The 16,081-nt window shown below is 40.5% G+C and overlaps 1 protein-coding gene across 1 annotated transcript in view; it reads left to right on the top strand.

The window, feature by feature from the left end:
- Positions 1 to 15,522, top strand: part of LOC307195734 (lithostathine-like) — a gene marked incomplete at both ends in the record, with an annotated part of 76,699 nt that extends 61,177 nt beyond the window's left edge. The window contains 5 exons of the mRNA XM_079940121.1: positions 13,270 to 13,377; positions 13,953 to 14,071; positions 14,283 to 14,420; positions 15,061 to 15,187; positions 15,455 to 15,522. Of these exons, the coding sequence (XP_079796247.1) occupies positions 13,270 to 13,377; positions 13,953 to 14,071; positions 14,283 to 14,420; positions 15,061 to 15,187; positions 15,455 to 15,522 (560 nt within the window). The remainder of the gene's footprint in view (positions 1 to 13,269; positions 13,378 to 13,952; positions 14,072 to 14,282; positions 14,421 to 15,060; positions 15,188 to 15,454) is intronic.
- Between the last annotated feature and the right edge of the window lie 559 nt (positions 15,523 to 16,081).

The raw sequence follows: 16,081 nt of genomic DNA, 5'->3' as shown, positions 1-16,081 counted from the left end.
TGCAGAAGAATGAGTGCTCAGAGAGCAGGGACACAGGAGGTCGTTGTCATTCCTTTTCTTCCTTTTTTCCCAGTTGTATATAACCAGATATATACGAAAACACACAGTTCGCTTTTATTTATAATCAAATGGGTTCTATACTTTCAAGTGCCTAATTCCCACTTTAAAACTTCGTACTGGATGCTGGTGGGAAGCCGAGATATTCGTTTTCTCTGCATTAAATCCCACACTGGGCTTCAGGAGATAGATTATAAGAGAAAATAAGTCACTATCATCCCCCTTTGCCATGAGACCAGTAGCTCTGGTCTGCCAGGTATTGAGAAAATAAGAGAAGGCAGCAAATCCGTGGGGCAAAATCTTATGGGAGAGATGCCTGGCTGAAATACCAGTGCACAACCAGAGGAAGACTGGCGATCTTCAAAATTTTGGCTGCTATTTACAATAAAAAATATATTTTATATTTCAACACTTTTCAATCGTATGAATGCTGAAAATCAAAATTAAAATGTCACAAAACACTATTTACCCACTTTATGTAATATACTGTGGAGTTTTCTATTCTATTCTCCTTGTGTTTACAAAGAATATGTTAGTTATTACCCACTAACTTGATTTAATAATTTCAGACACCAGTAAGTTGCAAGTCATGATTTGAAAAGCGGTGCTTTCAACGATTAATAAAACTGAAGTAACGTAGTGATCTATTAACAGGTATTTCTCCCAAGTAGGAATACACAAACATGCCCACAAAAACCTATGGCCAAATGCCTGATGAGCTGCAAAACCTTTTACTTTCCTTCATTTTGGTGCATTTGCACACAGAGTCAGAGAACAGCCCTGCAGTAAAGAAACTTGCTTAACTTTGCATAACAGTGTTACCTGAACTTAACCATGGAACAAGCATTTCCAAAATATTTGCAGACAGCAAAGTGAAACAAATCTAGGACTAGTTCTTGAAAGAGTGTTTGAAGGAATGAGATTCGGAGGAATTCTGCTTTAGACGTGAAGTAGAAATCCATAAATAAATGCAAGTGCCAAGTATGCTCATAATTGTAGCACAGACCTATGCAGCTCGGGTGCAATGGTCCCCCCGAGGTGCACTCTAAAAACTACTTGGGAAGGGTAGAAAAATATGCTTTGGTGGTGTCACCGGGTAGACGTGCGTTGTAACAAAATAGCTTCAACGGAGGAGGTCAAAGGAAGACCCGGACCAGCAATCTCAGTCCCACCGTAGTAAGCAAAGAATCGCCAACTACCACTTTAAGCTTAAGCACATAGCAAAGTTTATTTAAGCATAGGTACACTGTAAAAGAGGGAGTGAGAGAAAGAGAGAGAGAAAGCGCGAGAGCAGGCTGTTTCTGCGAATTGAAAGCAGCATTCTTGGACAGGTTTAAGGGCGCTTTTAAGGAGCATTCTGCAGGGAGGCGGGGGTGAGTGACAGGGGATCATTATTTGATTGAAGGTCCTGATCCATGTAACAGGTTTACCGCTGTGCATGCTCTCAGCCTTAAATTGCTAAGAAATGCCCACGGGGTGTGGGGTGGGGCAAAACCACATGGAGATTTTATTATAATGATGGTATAATGAGTTTGGGTTTACTATAGGTCACACACCTGTCTGGTCTGGGCATGCGAAGCCCAGAGAAGTTCCCTTCTGTTACGGTGCCCCTCTATATGAGGATAAGCTGACCACCACACGACCCTAGTTTTGTCTGTTCTGGGCGGGGTCAGGGGAGAGTCACCAGATGGTTGGGTGCGACTCGATGACTTCTTGTCTTTCTTGCCACTGCTACCTCCTTGCTGCTAATGACTGACTGACTACCTAACATTGGTAGGAGGTTTGGAGGTGGAGAGAGAAGAACCCTGTTAAAAGTAAAAGGGGTGAATCACTAAGGTACATTCAGAGATATTAGGATACTAGAGTCACTTGGTTTACAGGTCTCTTATCCAGATGTTCTCTGCGTCTGCGATTGCTATCAAATTCTTTTGTCTCCTGAACACTAGATGGAAGGTAAAATCAATGACAGAGGCACCACCAGAGACACAGGAACCTGTGGGGGTGTACTGATCCAACTGGAGAAAAGGTTTTGTTCTCTTCTTTGCCTCCCAGTGACTGGCATCTATCAGGACAGGTTAAATCCTGATCAGGACAAGTTAAATACATCATTCTTGACACAGAGGAGGGCTGAATACATACCATAAGAGTAGTGAATACAACAGCCAGCTGGACAACTCCTGCAAGTCTGGAGGCAGTCCAAGGTCAGAAGCAGATGTGGTGTTTGGGGCAACATCCAAGGAAGGAATCTAGGTCTGAAAACAAGCCAAGGTCAAAACAAGAGGCTGAGACAATGAAGTCTTGTTTGCTGCAGTAAACTTCTGTTGGGGTGCCTTTCTGGCTCCCTCCTCTAAGAACTAGGTCTCATCTACAGGTCCTATTTAAGCAGTGAGTGAAGTTCCTATAATAACACCAAGTGATTCAAATTCCTTGCCCCAGTTGATTGGCCTGGTGTGAATAACCAGGACAGCTAGATGAAACAGATATTCTCTTGAAAATGAATTTGTTCACCATGAATATAGTTAATCTTTTGAGTCTCTGCAGTGAAGGTTTGGAAGATCTCTAATGAGTTAACCATGTTTGATCATGCTGCATGTACCCAAAAGGCAAGGAAACTGACTGGATCAAAGAGAATGACCCAAACCCAGTGAATTAAAGAAAGAAAATGAAGGAGAGCATATCTTCACTTTCTGACATTTTTCTTCCTTTTTCTAGGCCTTCGTGAGACTTGGTTGTGCCCTAAAGTTGGGTGCATTGAGATAAGGCCATATCCTTCTAAAAACAACCCCTTTTGTTTGAGTGAGTAATAATGTATGTCAGCATCTTATATGCGACTAGCCTAAACTTATATGCAAAGAAGCCAACCTAAAAGAAGCCTGTGCCCTATCTCAGTCAAGGCCCCTTTGAGCTATTAGTGACCCATTAGAGTATGAACTGTGGAAGAGGAAATTGCAGAGAACTCAGGTATTGGATATGACACAAAGTTTCTCATACAAGTTTCATGCATTGGGGGATCATACACAAATTGGAGAACACCCACTTTATTATACCCAAACTGAGGTGGACTAGTTTCTAGAGAGAGAAAATAAGAGCTAACAATTACTAGCAGGGAGCGACTTTTTTATCAAGTGTTTCAGGAGAAGAAGAGCTCTGGACAGCCTGAAAGGCACTAAATTATGGAGGGTTCAGTGGGGTAGAATGGAAGCAGGGGGAGGAAAGATAGAAACAGCTTTTGTAGTTCTGTTCTAGACTTCTAGATGGAAAGCTTCATGAGAGTTTACCAGGGGAAGAAAATTTATGATGTGGTTCAGGACACAAACTGGTCAGCCATAAAGATTATGAATTTAGCAAATGATCCCCTGTGATCAGTATCTCGGGAACTTAAGTATGACCGTAGGTACAGTAGACAATGTTGATTGGCTTGACAACAGCTATTCTTACATATAGTGGTGTATATCTATTAAGCCCATATGCCTAATTTATCCCTCCACCCCCTTTAGTAAGCAAAAGTGTGTTTTCTGTGAATCTGTTTCTGTTTTGTAAATAAATTGATTTGTATTTTTTGTTAGATTCCACATATAAATGATATATTATATGTCTTTCTCTGCCTACTTCACTTGGTATGATAATCTCTTGATCTATCCATGTTGTTACAAATGGCAATATTTCATTCTTTTTTATGGATGATTAATATTCCGCTGTGCATGTGTGTGTGTGTGTATGTATAAATATGTGTGTGTGTGTGTGTGTGTATATATATACATATATATATATACATATATATACATATATATATATGTACATATATATATATATATGACATCTTCCTTATTCATTCATCTCTTTTTGGACGCTTAGGTTGCTTCTACATGTTGGCTATTGTAAATAGTGCTGCTATGAACATTGGTGTGCATGTGTCTTTTCATATTAGAGTTTTTGTCTTTTCCAGACAGATGCCCAAGAGTAGGATTTCTAGATCATATGGTAACTCTATTTTTAGTTTTCTAAAGACCTCTATATTGTTCTACATAGTGGCTGCACCAATTTACATTCCTATCAACAGTGTAGGAGGGTTCCCTTTTCTCCACACCTTCTCCAGCATTTATTATTTATAAACTCTTTAATGACAGCCATTCTGACCTGTGTGAGGCACTACTTCATTGTAGTATTGATTTGCTTTTCTCTAATAATTAGCGATGGTGATCCTCTTTTCACGTGCCTATTGGCCATCTGAATGTCTTCTTTGGAGAAATGTCTATGTAGATCTTCTGCCCATTTTTTATTGGTTTGTTTGGTTTTTGTTATTCAGTTGACTGTGCTGTTCATATATTTTGGAAATTAAGCCCTTGTGGGTCACATCATTTGCAAATGTGTCTTCCTAGTCCATAGGTTGCTTTTTCATTTTGTTGATGGTATCCTTTGTTGTGCAAAAGATTATAAGTTTGATTAGGTCAAATTTGTTTATTTTTGCTTTTATTTATTTATTTATTTTGCCTTGTGAGACCGACCTAAGAAAACATTGCTAAGATTCATGTCAGAGAATGTTTTACCTAACTTCTCTTCTAGCAGTTTTCTGGTGTCATAACTTATATTTAAGGCTTTAAGCCATTTTGAGTTTACTTTTGTGTATGGTTTGAGGGAGTGTTCTAACTTCATTGATTTACATGAGGCTGTCCAGCTTTCCCAGCACCACTTGCTGAAGAGACTGTCTTTTCTCCATTGTACATTCTTGCTTCCTTTGTTGAAGATTAATTGACTGTAGGTGTGTGGGTGTATTTCTGGGCTCTCTATTTTGATCCTTTGATCTATATGCCTATTTTGTGCCAGTACTACACTGTTTTGATTGCTATAGCTTTGTAGTATTGTCTGAAGTCTGGAGGGTTATGCCTCCAGCTTTGTTTTCTTTCCTCAGGATTGCTTTGACAATTCTGGTTATTTTGTGGTTCCATACAAATTTTAAGGTTATGTGTTCTAGTTCTGTGGAAAATGTCATGGGTAATTTTATAGGTATTCCATTAAATCTGTAGATTGCTTTGGATAGTATGGTCATTGTAACAATATTAATTCTTCCAATCCAAGAGCATGGAATATCTTTCCACTCTGAGTCATCTTCAGTTTCCTTTATCAACGTTTTATAGTTCTCAGCGTACAAGTCTTTCACCTCCTTGGTCACATTTATTCCTAAGTATTTTTTTTGATGCGTATTAAAAGGAATTGTTTCTTTTCTTATTCTTTCTGATATTTCATTGTTATTGTAAGGAAATGAAACACAGTCCTGTATGCTAATCATGTATGCTGCTACCTTGCCAAATTCATTTATCAGTTCTAATACTTTTTGGCTGGAGTCTTTTGTGTTTTCTATATAGAGTATCATGTCATCTGCATTTAAAGACAATTTTACATTTACCCTTCTGATTTGGATACCTTTTATTTATTTCTTCTTGTCTAATTGCTGTTGCTAGTACTTCCAATACTATACTGGATAGAATTGGTAAGAGTGGTCATCCTTGTCTTCTTCCAGATTTTAGAAGGAAAGCTTTCCACTTCTCATCATTGAGTATTATGTTGGCTGTGGGTTTATCATAAATAGCTTTTATTATGTTGAGATGTGCTCCCTCTATAAACACTTTGTTTAGAGTTTTTTATCATAAGTGAATGCTGAATAAGTTTTTTTAACGTTTTTATTGGAGTATAACTGACTTACAATGTTGTGTTAGTTTCTGCTGTATAACAAAGTGAATCAGCTATACGTATACATATATCCCCATATCTCCTCCCTCTTGCATTTCCCTTCCACCCTCCCTATCCCACCCCACTAGGTGGTCACAAAGCATGGAGCTGATCTCCCTGTGCTATATGGCTGCTTCCCACTAGCTATCTATTTTACATTTGGTAGTGCATATATGTCAATGCCACTCTCTCACTTCGTCCCAGCTTACCCTTGCCCCTCCCCATATCCTCAAGTCCATTCTCTATGTCTGTGTCTTTATTCCTGTCCTGTCCCTAGATTCTTCAGAAACATGGGGCTTTTTTTTTTTTTTAAGATTCCATAGGGATGCTGAATTTTGTCACATGCTTTTTCTGCATCTATTGAAGCAATCATGTGTTACTTGGCCCCTCTTTGCTTGATATTGTGTATCACATTGATTGACTTGCCTATATTGAAACATCCTTGTGATCCTGGGATGAATTCAACTTGATCATGGTATATGATCTTTTTTATGTGTTCTTGGATTTGGTTTGCTAATATTTTGTTGAGAAGTTTTGCATGTATATTCATGAAAGATATTGGCTTGTAGTTTCCTTTCTTGGTAGTGTCTTTGTCTGGTTTTGGTATCAGGGTGGGCGATTCTCTCTTTTTTTTCATTTATAAGGTGTAGGTTGTTACTTCTCCTCTTTTGTCTCTTATTTTGTTAATTTAGATCCTCTCTCTTTTCTTCATGTTGAGACTGGGCCAAGATTTGTTAATTTTGTTTACCCTTTCAAAGAAGCTACTCTTGGTTTTATTGATTTTTTCCTTTTTTTTTTGTCTCTATTATATTTATTTCATCTCTAATCTTATTATTTTCTTCCTTCTGCTGAATTTAGGCTTTTTTTGTTCTTCTTTTTCTAATTCTTTTAGATGGTAGGGTAGGTTGTTTATTTGAGATTTTTCTTGTTTTTTGAGGAAAGCCTGTAGTGCTAGGAACCTCCCTCTAACAACTGCTTCATCTGCATCCCATAGATTTGGTATGACTGTGTTTTCGTTGTCATTTGTCTCAAGCTATTTTTTAATTTCCTCTTTGACATCATAGTTGAGCCATTTGTATCCTAGTAGCATGTTGTTTAGTCTCCATGTAATCATTTTTTCCCTCATTTCTCTTTATGTGGTTGATTTCTATTTTCATGCTGTTGTGATCAAAAAAGAGGCTTGAAATAATTTCTATCCTCTTAAATTTGCTGATGATTGTTTTGTTTCCTAGTGTGTGGTCTATCCTAGAGAATGTTCCATGTGCACCTGAAAAGAATGTGTATACTGTGTGGGTTTGGATTTAATATCCTGAAAAGATAAGTCTAACTGTTCTGTTTTTGTCATTTAGGATCTCTGTTTCCTTATTGATTTTCCATCTGGAAGATCTGTCCATCAGTGTGAGTGGGGTGTTAAATTCTTCGACTATCATGGTATTCCCATCAATTTCTCCCTTTACATCTGTTAGTAGTTATTTTATGTACTTAGGTGCTCCTATATTGGGTGCACATATGTTAACAAATGTAATATCCTCTTCTTGTATTGATCCTTCTATCATTATATAGTGTCCTTCTTTGTCTTTCTTTATGGTCTTTTTATTAAAGTCTATTTTGTCTGTTAGGAGTATTGCTACCCCTGCCTTCTTGTCATTTCCATTTGCATGAATTTTTTCCGACCACTTCAGTTTCAATCTATATGTATCATTGCCCTAAAGTGGTTGTCTTGTAGACAGCAAACTGTAGGTTCTTGTTTTATTAGCCAACCTGCCACTCTATGTCTTTTGATTGGAGCATTTAGTCCATTGACATTTAAGTTAATTATTGTTAACTATGACTTTGTTGTCATTTCAAACCTTGTTTTCCAGTTGATTTTGTATTTCTTCTTTGGTCCTTTCCTTTTCTTTTTGTTTTTCATTTTGTGAATTGATGCTTTTATTTTGTATTATATGCATGTTCTCTTCTTTTTTCTTTTTTGTTTTTGTGAACCTTGTATGTTTTTGATTTGTGGTTACCCTGTTTTTCAAGTGTATTAACCCATTACTATGTCTACTTGCTTTAGACTTGTAGTCATATAGACTCAAAAATATTCTTTAAAAATAATCTACATTTTCTTCCCCCCCACACCATTTTATGATTTGGATGTCCTCTTTCACATCTTCATGTTTATCCTTTTGCGGTTCATTGTTGTTATCATTGTTTTCACAAATTTTTTCTTATTTTTTTTAAATCTGTGTACTGGCTTAATTAAGTGATTTACTTTACAATTTTGATATTCTCTTTCCCCTAGATTCCTACTTCTTTTTTATAAAGAAAGACCTCTCAATATTTCTTTTAGGAATATTTAGTTTAGTATTGCTGTATTATTTTAGTTTTTGCTTTTCTGAGAAATCGTTTATCTCTCCTATACTGAAAAATTATCTTTATGGGTAGAGTATCCTAGGTTTCAGGTTTTCCCTTTCTGGATTTCAAGTACATCTTGCCACTTTCTTCTTGCCTACAACGTTTTTGTAGAGAAATGAATTGATAGCCTTATGTGGGTTCCCTTATAATTAATTATTTATTTTTCTCTGCTGCCTTTAGAATCCTCTCTTTATCTTTAAATTTTGTCATTTTAAGTAGAATATGTTTTGATGTAGATCTATTATGTTCATATTGTTTAGGACCCTCTGTGCATCCTGTACCTGGATATCTGTTTGCTTTTCTAGCTTTGGGAATTTTTCATCCATACTTTCTTCAAATATATTTTCAATCCCCTTTTCTCATTCTTCTCCTTTCGGGATCCCTATTATGCATAGATTGGCGTGCTTTACATTATATCATAGGTCTTGTATACGGCTTTCATTCTTTTTTTTTTTTTTTCTTTCATTTGTCTATTTGTCTGCTGTTGTGATTCGGTGATTTCCGTTATTCTATTTTCCAGGTCACTCATTCATTCTCGCATTATTTATTTTTCTAATTATGCCTTTAGCTCAGCTTGGTCTTGGCAAGTGAGTTTCCTAATTTTAAGTGGTTCATCTTTAAGTTTCTAGTTCCTGTTTACTGTGGTCTCCCTTTATACTGATTGCTTTTCTTAATTCCTTTAGTGTTTTTATTACCTCCTTTGTGAACTCAAGATCTAGTAGAATGGAAAGGTCCGTTTCACTGTTTGTTCTTTCAGGACTTCTCTTGTTCTTCTAATTGGGAGTGGTTCCTCTCCTTCTTCATTTTACTTATATTTATTTATATTTCTCTGACTCTCTGTGGTCTTGAAGAGCTAATTTTAAGTGGGAGCATCCCTGTGTAGCCTGCATGAGTCTCATATTTTTGGTGCAAGTGTTGTTTGTTTTATATGGATGCCTCCATACCTTTCCTCAGTGTGTGCTGGGCAGATCGCTTAGATAGGGGGTGTGATTGTGCTTGTGGTGACCAGAGCCTGCACTTGACATTGAGCAGGTCTCCTCTTTGCTCTGTGGTTGTCACAGCCCTGTTGGGACATGGTCTGCTCCCCAGTTGTTGGATAGAAACCCCCATATCCATTTCCAAGCTTTGGTGTGAGGTAGGCAGGACTGGAGCACTCCTGCTGGGAGAGGAGTCACTTAGTATTCCTCTGCAGGAGCTGTCCACTGGGAAGTGTGGTCTGTGGTGTCACCTGTCACCCTTGGTGTGGCCTCACAAAGGACTGTTGATGACATTGCCCTTGGCCCAGCCTCAACCACGGGAATGCAGGCAATCATCCTGGGTGTGCCTCAGGGCTTGTGCTCACAAAGCCACCAGCGCAGACCCACAGGTGCACATCCACTGAAATCTGGCTCTGGGACCACAGGAGTCACATCTGAAACCAAAAAGCATGGTGCTCCAAATACTGCTTAAAGACTTCTGGTGGACTACTAAGTCTGCTTAACTGAGCAAATAAGTGTAGGGTCATTTGTGGTATAGTCTGATGGTACTAGACAAATCATGACCCAGTTGAATACTTCCTAGATCTGTAACTCAGAATGTTAGTGTTTAATGCTTTGCCAAGCACTTTTTGTTTTATGTCATGTATTATAGGGTGTTAGAGCTAAGTGTCATTATAGATCATTTAATCCTAATGGGAAATCATGTAAAACAGATACCAGGAAGAGAGTTCAAGGGTTTAGCTCACAGCAAAGATTTTGGGGCTAGTGGAAAATAGGAATGAAGTATTAATAAAGCTAAAGGTAGAAAAACATAGATAGGAGGAAGTGTTTTCAATAACTGCCAGTGTTTGCAAATCACCTTCCTGGGCTGGAAAGGGCATTGATAGGCTGTCTCTCTTAAAAAACGAGGGGCAGCATAGACACATAGCTAAGAAGAGGTATAACAGAAATTAAAATCCAGTTTACCAACTTCCAGTCCATTTCCTTTTCCACTTTATACCCATTGTTGAGCTAAAGCTGTACAAAGGATGGTAAAGGTCATAAATCGGTGAGTTACAAAATCAGACCAATGCTGGAAAGACCCCAAGGTTTCCCACATCAACCTGCTGATGTGATCAAAATCCCATCTGCTTGAGAACTTAAATCCTCTTGAAGCTGAAAGCCAAGAGTTTTCCCTCATGCTCAAGTCATTCAGTCCTCCTGACAACACAGTGCTGAGAGTTATGGAAAAGGACCTTATTTCCTTAAGGGAATGTTATTTTTTCTTATTAAATCATTGAGTCCATCTTGTGGTTCTTAGGGGGGAAGATTGTTTACATTTTGTGTTTGATTTCTGGTTTTTGTCATTTCTGAAATTTTGGCAGAAAAATGGCACAAAGGACACTTCCCTAGAGGGGACAATGTTTACCTGTTCCTCTTTCTGTCTTCTGGCTCTCCCATGAGAGTGACCCTCCCCTAGGGAATGTTATCACTTTTAATTTAGTTACAAGTAGTCAAATTGATAGTAGTTTGGGATTTTTTCCTGTTTTCTTGTATTTAGGTAAAATATGTGGGCTTCCCTGGTGGCGCAGTGCTGGAGAGTTCGCCTGCCTACGCAGTGGGCACGGGTTCGTGCCCCGATCCAGGAAGATCCCACATGCTGTTGAGCGGCTGGGCCCGTGAGACATGGCCACTGAGCCTGCACGTCCAGAGCCTGTGCTCCGCAACGGGAGAGGCCACAAAAAAAAAAAAAAAAAGATTCAGTTTTTGAAAAATAGGTCAAAAATTCAACAATGCCCTCTTCTCATTCCTTCTACCCCATGAATCCAGCCCTCTCCACCAATGTGAGTGACTCTAAAGACAATGGCTAATGAATACGTGGTTTTGCTATGAGAGAGGAAGAAGAAAGGAACAGTGCACTTACTGACTCTGAATCAGGCTGGGGCTGCTGCCATTGCCTTCATTCATCAAATTGGAATGATATCCTATAGGGCTACCTTCACTCATTTAGTTTTCCCAGGATTAGGGAATATGGTCACTGACACAGCCCAGAGCCTTGGGTGAGCTCTTATATTCCTTTGCAAGACACACCCATATTTAGAGCGAAGAGACGGATGGAAGTTTCAGTCACCCACCTTAAGGTGTTGGAGGGCAGGATGCCTGTCAATTTAACTATGACAGTTTTACCACAAGAAAGAAATGTGAAAATTCTGTCATTATCAAAAGTGAGTTCATATTTCACAATTGTCCTCCAAAGGCATACTTTATTAATCAAGACCCTATTACAATTTACTCACTAGGATAGATTGTTATATCTTTTCAGAGTCTTTTAATCTAAATGGTATCTTTTCCCACAACACTGTGTTTCTCAGGAAGTCAAGAAGCATGGGCCATTCTGTGTTTCTGATTGCTATTATTTACTTTTTCTCAAATAATTGTTTTACTGTAGCAAGATTACTTCTCAACTCATGCTATCTATATTTCCATGAAATATTGTTTTTTCACACTTGAATTTCCACTGAGCTCTAAATATAGTTATGGCTTTGCATTTAAATATTTTTCGTGAAGTAAGTTCTTTTTCCTTTGTAACAAAAGAATCTGTTGGTTGTCCTATCCTTCCTGTTAGATTATTTGTGTGTTCTACTGACTTTTGGATTCTGAGGACATGAATCAATTACAAGCTCAGTTGCATTGACTGCATCTCACACAAGCTGGCCTATAAAAACCACTTGAGAGTCAGGGTCTGCAGAGAATTCCAGCTTAACATATTCCCAGACTGACCAAAATAAACCTGAGCCACTTAGCATGTATCGCATCCTTGCCAAAATTGCCAACTCAGAAGTAAACATGACTAAGGAATTTTACTTCTTACTAAGAAGTAAACATGAAGCTGATCACCCTTTCAAGTAGAATGCAAAAATAAGTGACCCTTCTTCTACAGCCAAATGATAGTTTGCGAGGCAGTTGTCAGCAGCCCAGGGGAGTGAGCACCTTGATGAAGTAGAGATCTAACTTACATGCAATGTAGGATCAGGTCTACAATTTCATCCATCTCTTGCTCTTACCCTTGCTTAACCCTCTCTCATTCTTCCTTTGATTCTGCATCATTTGACTCTAGTCCTCCTAGGCTTGAAATTCCTCCATTGCCTCTTATTATATCACATTATTTTTATCCATCAAGGAAGTTCCATCTCTCAGAAGATCAGCAAGGCAAGTTTCCACATTTCATTTTCCTTAAGATTTTGGCTCATCTATTGAGTTGTGAGATGATTATGAAGTTGCTTTAAACCTAGCTACCATGTAGAAGAGGCAACACTGAACCACCGTCTCCTCTTACTTTCATTTCCTTCTCTGACCTCACTTATCTGTGACACTTGTCATCCCCATACTCACCTCCACTTATCATCCAACATTTATTTAATTCTACTGAACAATTTAAAAGAAATACATGTGTATGCCTGCAGGAGTGAGCACTTGAGACATCAACCAGAAGAAATACTCCAGTAGATGTGCCCCTTAAAAGTTAATACCACATTTTGTGCCACAGTTGCCTATCAGGGAAGAGTCGGGGAAAGAATAAACTTCACCTGTTCCTGGAAAAAGTGCTGACCTGTTAATGAGAAACAGGCAATATCTGTGGCAATTCCCAGGCTTTGCTGGGAAGAGACTCCTCCCCATGGCAGGAATCTCCTTGAACCAAAGCCAGGCCCTTCCCATGACCCCTGTCCTGGCTCCCCGATCCTGTTATTCATTTAAGTGCCACTCCCTCAAATCCTCTTATAAAAACCCAGTCTTTTCTGCCCCGACAAACCAGTGCAGATCCCTTGCAAGAGAAGTAAGTAGGTGCTGAGACAAGATGACACCCCTGACAGGGGTTTCACCTCACATATTTCAGGGAAGGTATACAAGGATCCCTGTCCTCAGAGAATGCAGGAGCTCTGAGAGCAGGAAAAGGCAGTCCTGGGAGGCCCCAGGTGTAGTAGGATATATAGATTTTCAGATTCTTTCCAGAACTATGGAAGGGGATGGAAGCCATTAAGATGGATTTATTCCTAGGGAACTAGACAGAGGAAAAGACAAGAGGTACAACAGGGGGTTTCTCACAGTCTCTCTCTGACCACCCTTTTTGCAGTTCTCTGGTTGTCTCCGCACATCACAGACAAAATGATGCCTTCCATGGGCGTCCCCAGCCTGTCCTGGATGCTGCTCTCCTGCCTGATGCTCCTGTCTCAAGTCCAAGGTGAGACTTTTCTGCCTCTAGCACTGGGTTCCCAGTGTTTGCTCAGGGCCAAGAAGAGGAGGAAAGCTCCTGTGTGCCTCCCGTGGTAATGGTACATCCCCACACAACAACACTGCCTGCAATTCCTGCATCATCATCCTTCCTTCAGGGTAACTAGTGGTGGGAGGTACCTCAGTGGTCCAGTAACAGTGGGATGAGATGATTCTCAATTTTCAGTAGAGTCTAATTTATGTGGGTATATTAAGGAGGGAAAGCATAGAGTGTCAGTAATGAGATGAGTAGAAGGAGAATGACTGGAGGATCCAGTGTAGAAACAGTCAGCCAAGACGAGGAGAAGGCTTGGACTTTTGAATAAGGCAGATGAATAAAAAGAAAACAGACCATCTCCCAATTACTAGGTCTACTTTATGATTAAGAAAAACTCCTGGAAATATTGGCACTGGTGACAGGCAGTCAGGAGTTTGGTGTCACTGCCTCAAGCTGTGGCACCACAGATATTCCTCAAGGTCACCTCCCCACTCCAATCCCCTCTCTCCACTTTGCCCCATCCCTCTCCTTTATTTCTTCCTCGCCAGGGGAAGATTCCCAGAAGAAACTGCCCTCTGCACGGATCAGCTGTCCGAGAGGCTCCATGGCCTATGCGTCCTACTGCTATGCCTTGTTTACAACACCTAAAACCTGGATGAGTGCAAACGTGAGTGCTGGGATTTGCAGTTCGGGCTGGTAAGGAGAAGCAAATTAGAGACAGGGTTTGGGGGCTGGGAGTTCCATTCTCTAGAGTTTATTGAGGGTGAGAATGAGCACCTCATCTTTTGCAAACACAACTCCTTCTCACCTACCTTGTTCCTGCCCTTCCCTCAGTGAGGGTCTCAAGCTCCTCCCCAGTCTCTCCCTTCTCCACACAGATGGCTTGCCAGAAGAGATCCTCAGGACAACTTGTGTCTGTGCTCAGTGGGGCTGAGGGATCCTTCGTGGCCGCCCTGGTCCAGAACAACTTGAAAACCGTCTCAGATGTCTGGATTGGGCTCCATGACCCCACAGAGGTACACTTACATCCTCTCTAATCTGTTACCTCCCAGGATGCTATGGCCACACAGGCCTGTTCGCTGTCCCCTGTGCCTGCCTAGGAAATAACGTAGAGATCCCTAGAGCTTGGAGGTCAAGGGGGTAATTGAAGAATGGAGGGCCTTGAGACCAGCTGCAGAGCTGAGTTCTGTGCAGGTCTCCAGTCTCCAGCTAAGGTTAATCTGCCTCTTGTCAAGCTTTTACACAATTCACACACCACGTCTTGATTCAGTTTGCTGTGCATCCCTGAGTCTGTACATGTTGCCCTTAGCAAGTGCTAAATGAGTATTTAGGATTGATGCATTTTTCCCTTATAAAACATATGTTGTCTTGGAGGTTCAGAGGGTAATCACAAATGTACCACCAAGTGTAGTTCACACAGTGTCAAGTTACTCTGAGGGGTTCTATTCATCTTTGTGATTATTGACTTTTGAATTTGCCAATAGAAGCAAAGAGTTAGGGATTGTTTCCCAGAGGAGAGCTGTTGGGCATCACCTGGTAGAGCAGAACTAATTCCATGATGCTGGGGAGGGTACCAGGTGTTCCAGCTGAGGGAATCGTGCCAGGAGACCTCTAAAGGCCTTTCCAATTCACCTGACTCCATCCTCTGCTCTATAGGGCTCTGAGGCCAATGGCAGTGGATGGGAGTGGAGTAGCACTGATGTGCTCAATTACGTTGCCTGGGAGACAGATCCCTCCACCAGCTCATCCCCTGGTTATTGTGGGAGCCTGTCCAGAAACTCAGGTAGGAAACAGAGGAGGTCACTTCTTTCCAGCCTTTTCCATCCCCTCATCCCCTATTTCTGGGTCTGGTCTTCAGAGAATCCCCCTGGGATGGAACTGTTCATCTGTTCCCATCTCCTCTCACCTCTCCTTTCTTTCTCTCTCTTTCCTCTGGAGTGGGACCCTGGTGACTTTGAGGGAGAGCCTTTGAGTCCTAGGCCAGAAGCTGGGATGTGTCCCCATTGGTTTCTCACCAGCTCCATTCACTTGAGCTCTTCTGTCTCTTCAGGCTATCTGAAGTGGAGAGATTATAACTGTTCTGTGAACTTACCCTATGTCTGCAAGTTCAAGGGCTAAGTCAGATGGGAAGTCACTAGCCTGAGTCTGGTGTGCAGCTCATCATGGACTTGGAACCAAGAGTGAAGACCTATCCCGGAAAGGGGAATCCTCCCCACACCCCCAACCTGACCCCCTCATTCTGGCCTTCCCTGTCTCTCAGCCTCATTTCAGGCATTTGTGTGTGTTTGTGTGTGTGTGTGTGTGTGTGTGTGTGTATGCATAGCATGGCCTGAGGTCTTGTAGAACAGTAATAAATATCTTATTCCAAACTTACCTGCTTTTGTGCTCTTGTCTTATAACAAGACTCTGAGGAAGATGTTTGTATGGGAAGAATCTAGGGGTGGCCTCTGTCAAGTTTCATCCAATTTCCTTGGAAAATGACTGAATGTACATTCCCACCAGTGTATTTGTGATGAGTATGTAGGCCCTGTTCCCTTAGGAATTGGGTTGTGTTATACAAAGGCATTGCTTCCCCACACACTATACTGTCCATTCCTCCTGATGGTATGACACAAGCAGCCTTCGTGTGGTCCCATGCTATTTATTATAGAATGCACTTCTGAAATCATTTGCTGTG

This window comes from Stenella coeruleoalba (genome assembly GCF_951394435.1).
Source record: "Stenella coeruleoalba genome assembly, chromosome: 13".
In the NCBI taxonomy this organism is placed as follows: Eukaryota; Metazoa; Chordata; class Mammalia; order Artiodactyla; family Delphinidae; genus Stenella; species Stenella coeruleoalba.
Note: the sequence above shows the minus strand (reverse complement) of the source record. Positions and strands in the feature narration are given on the sequence as shown.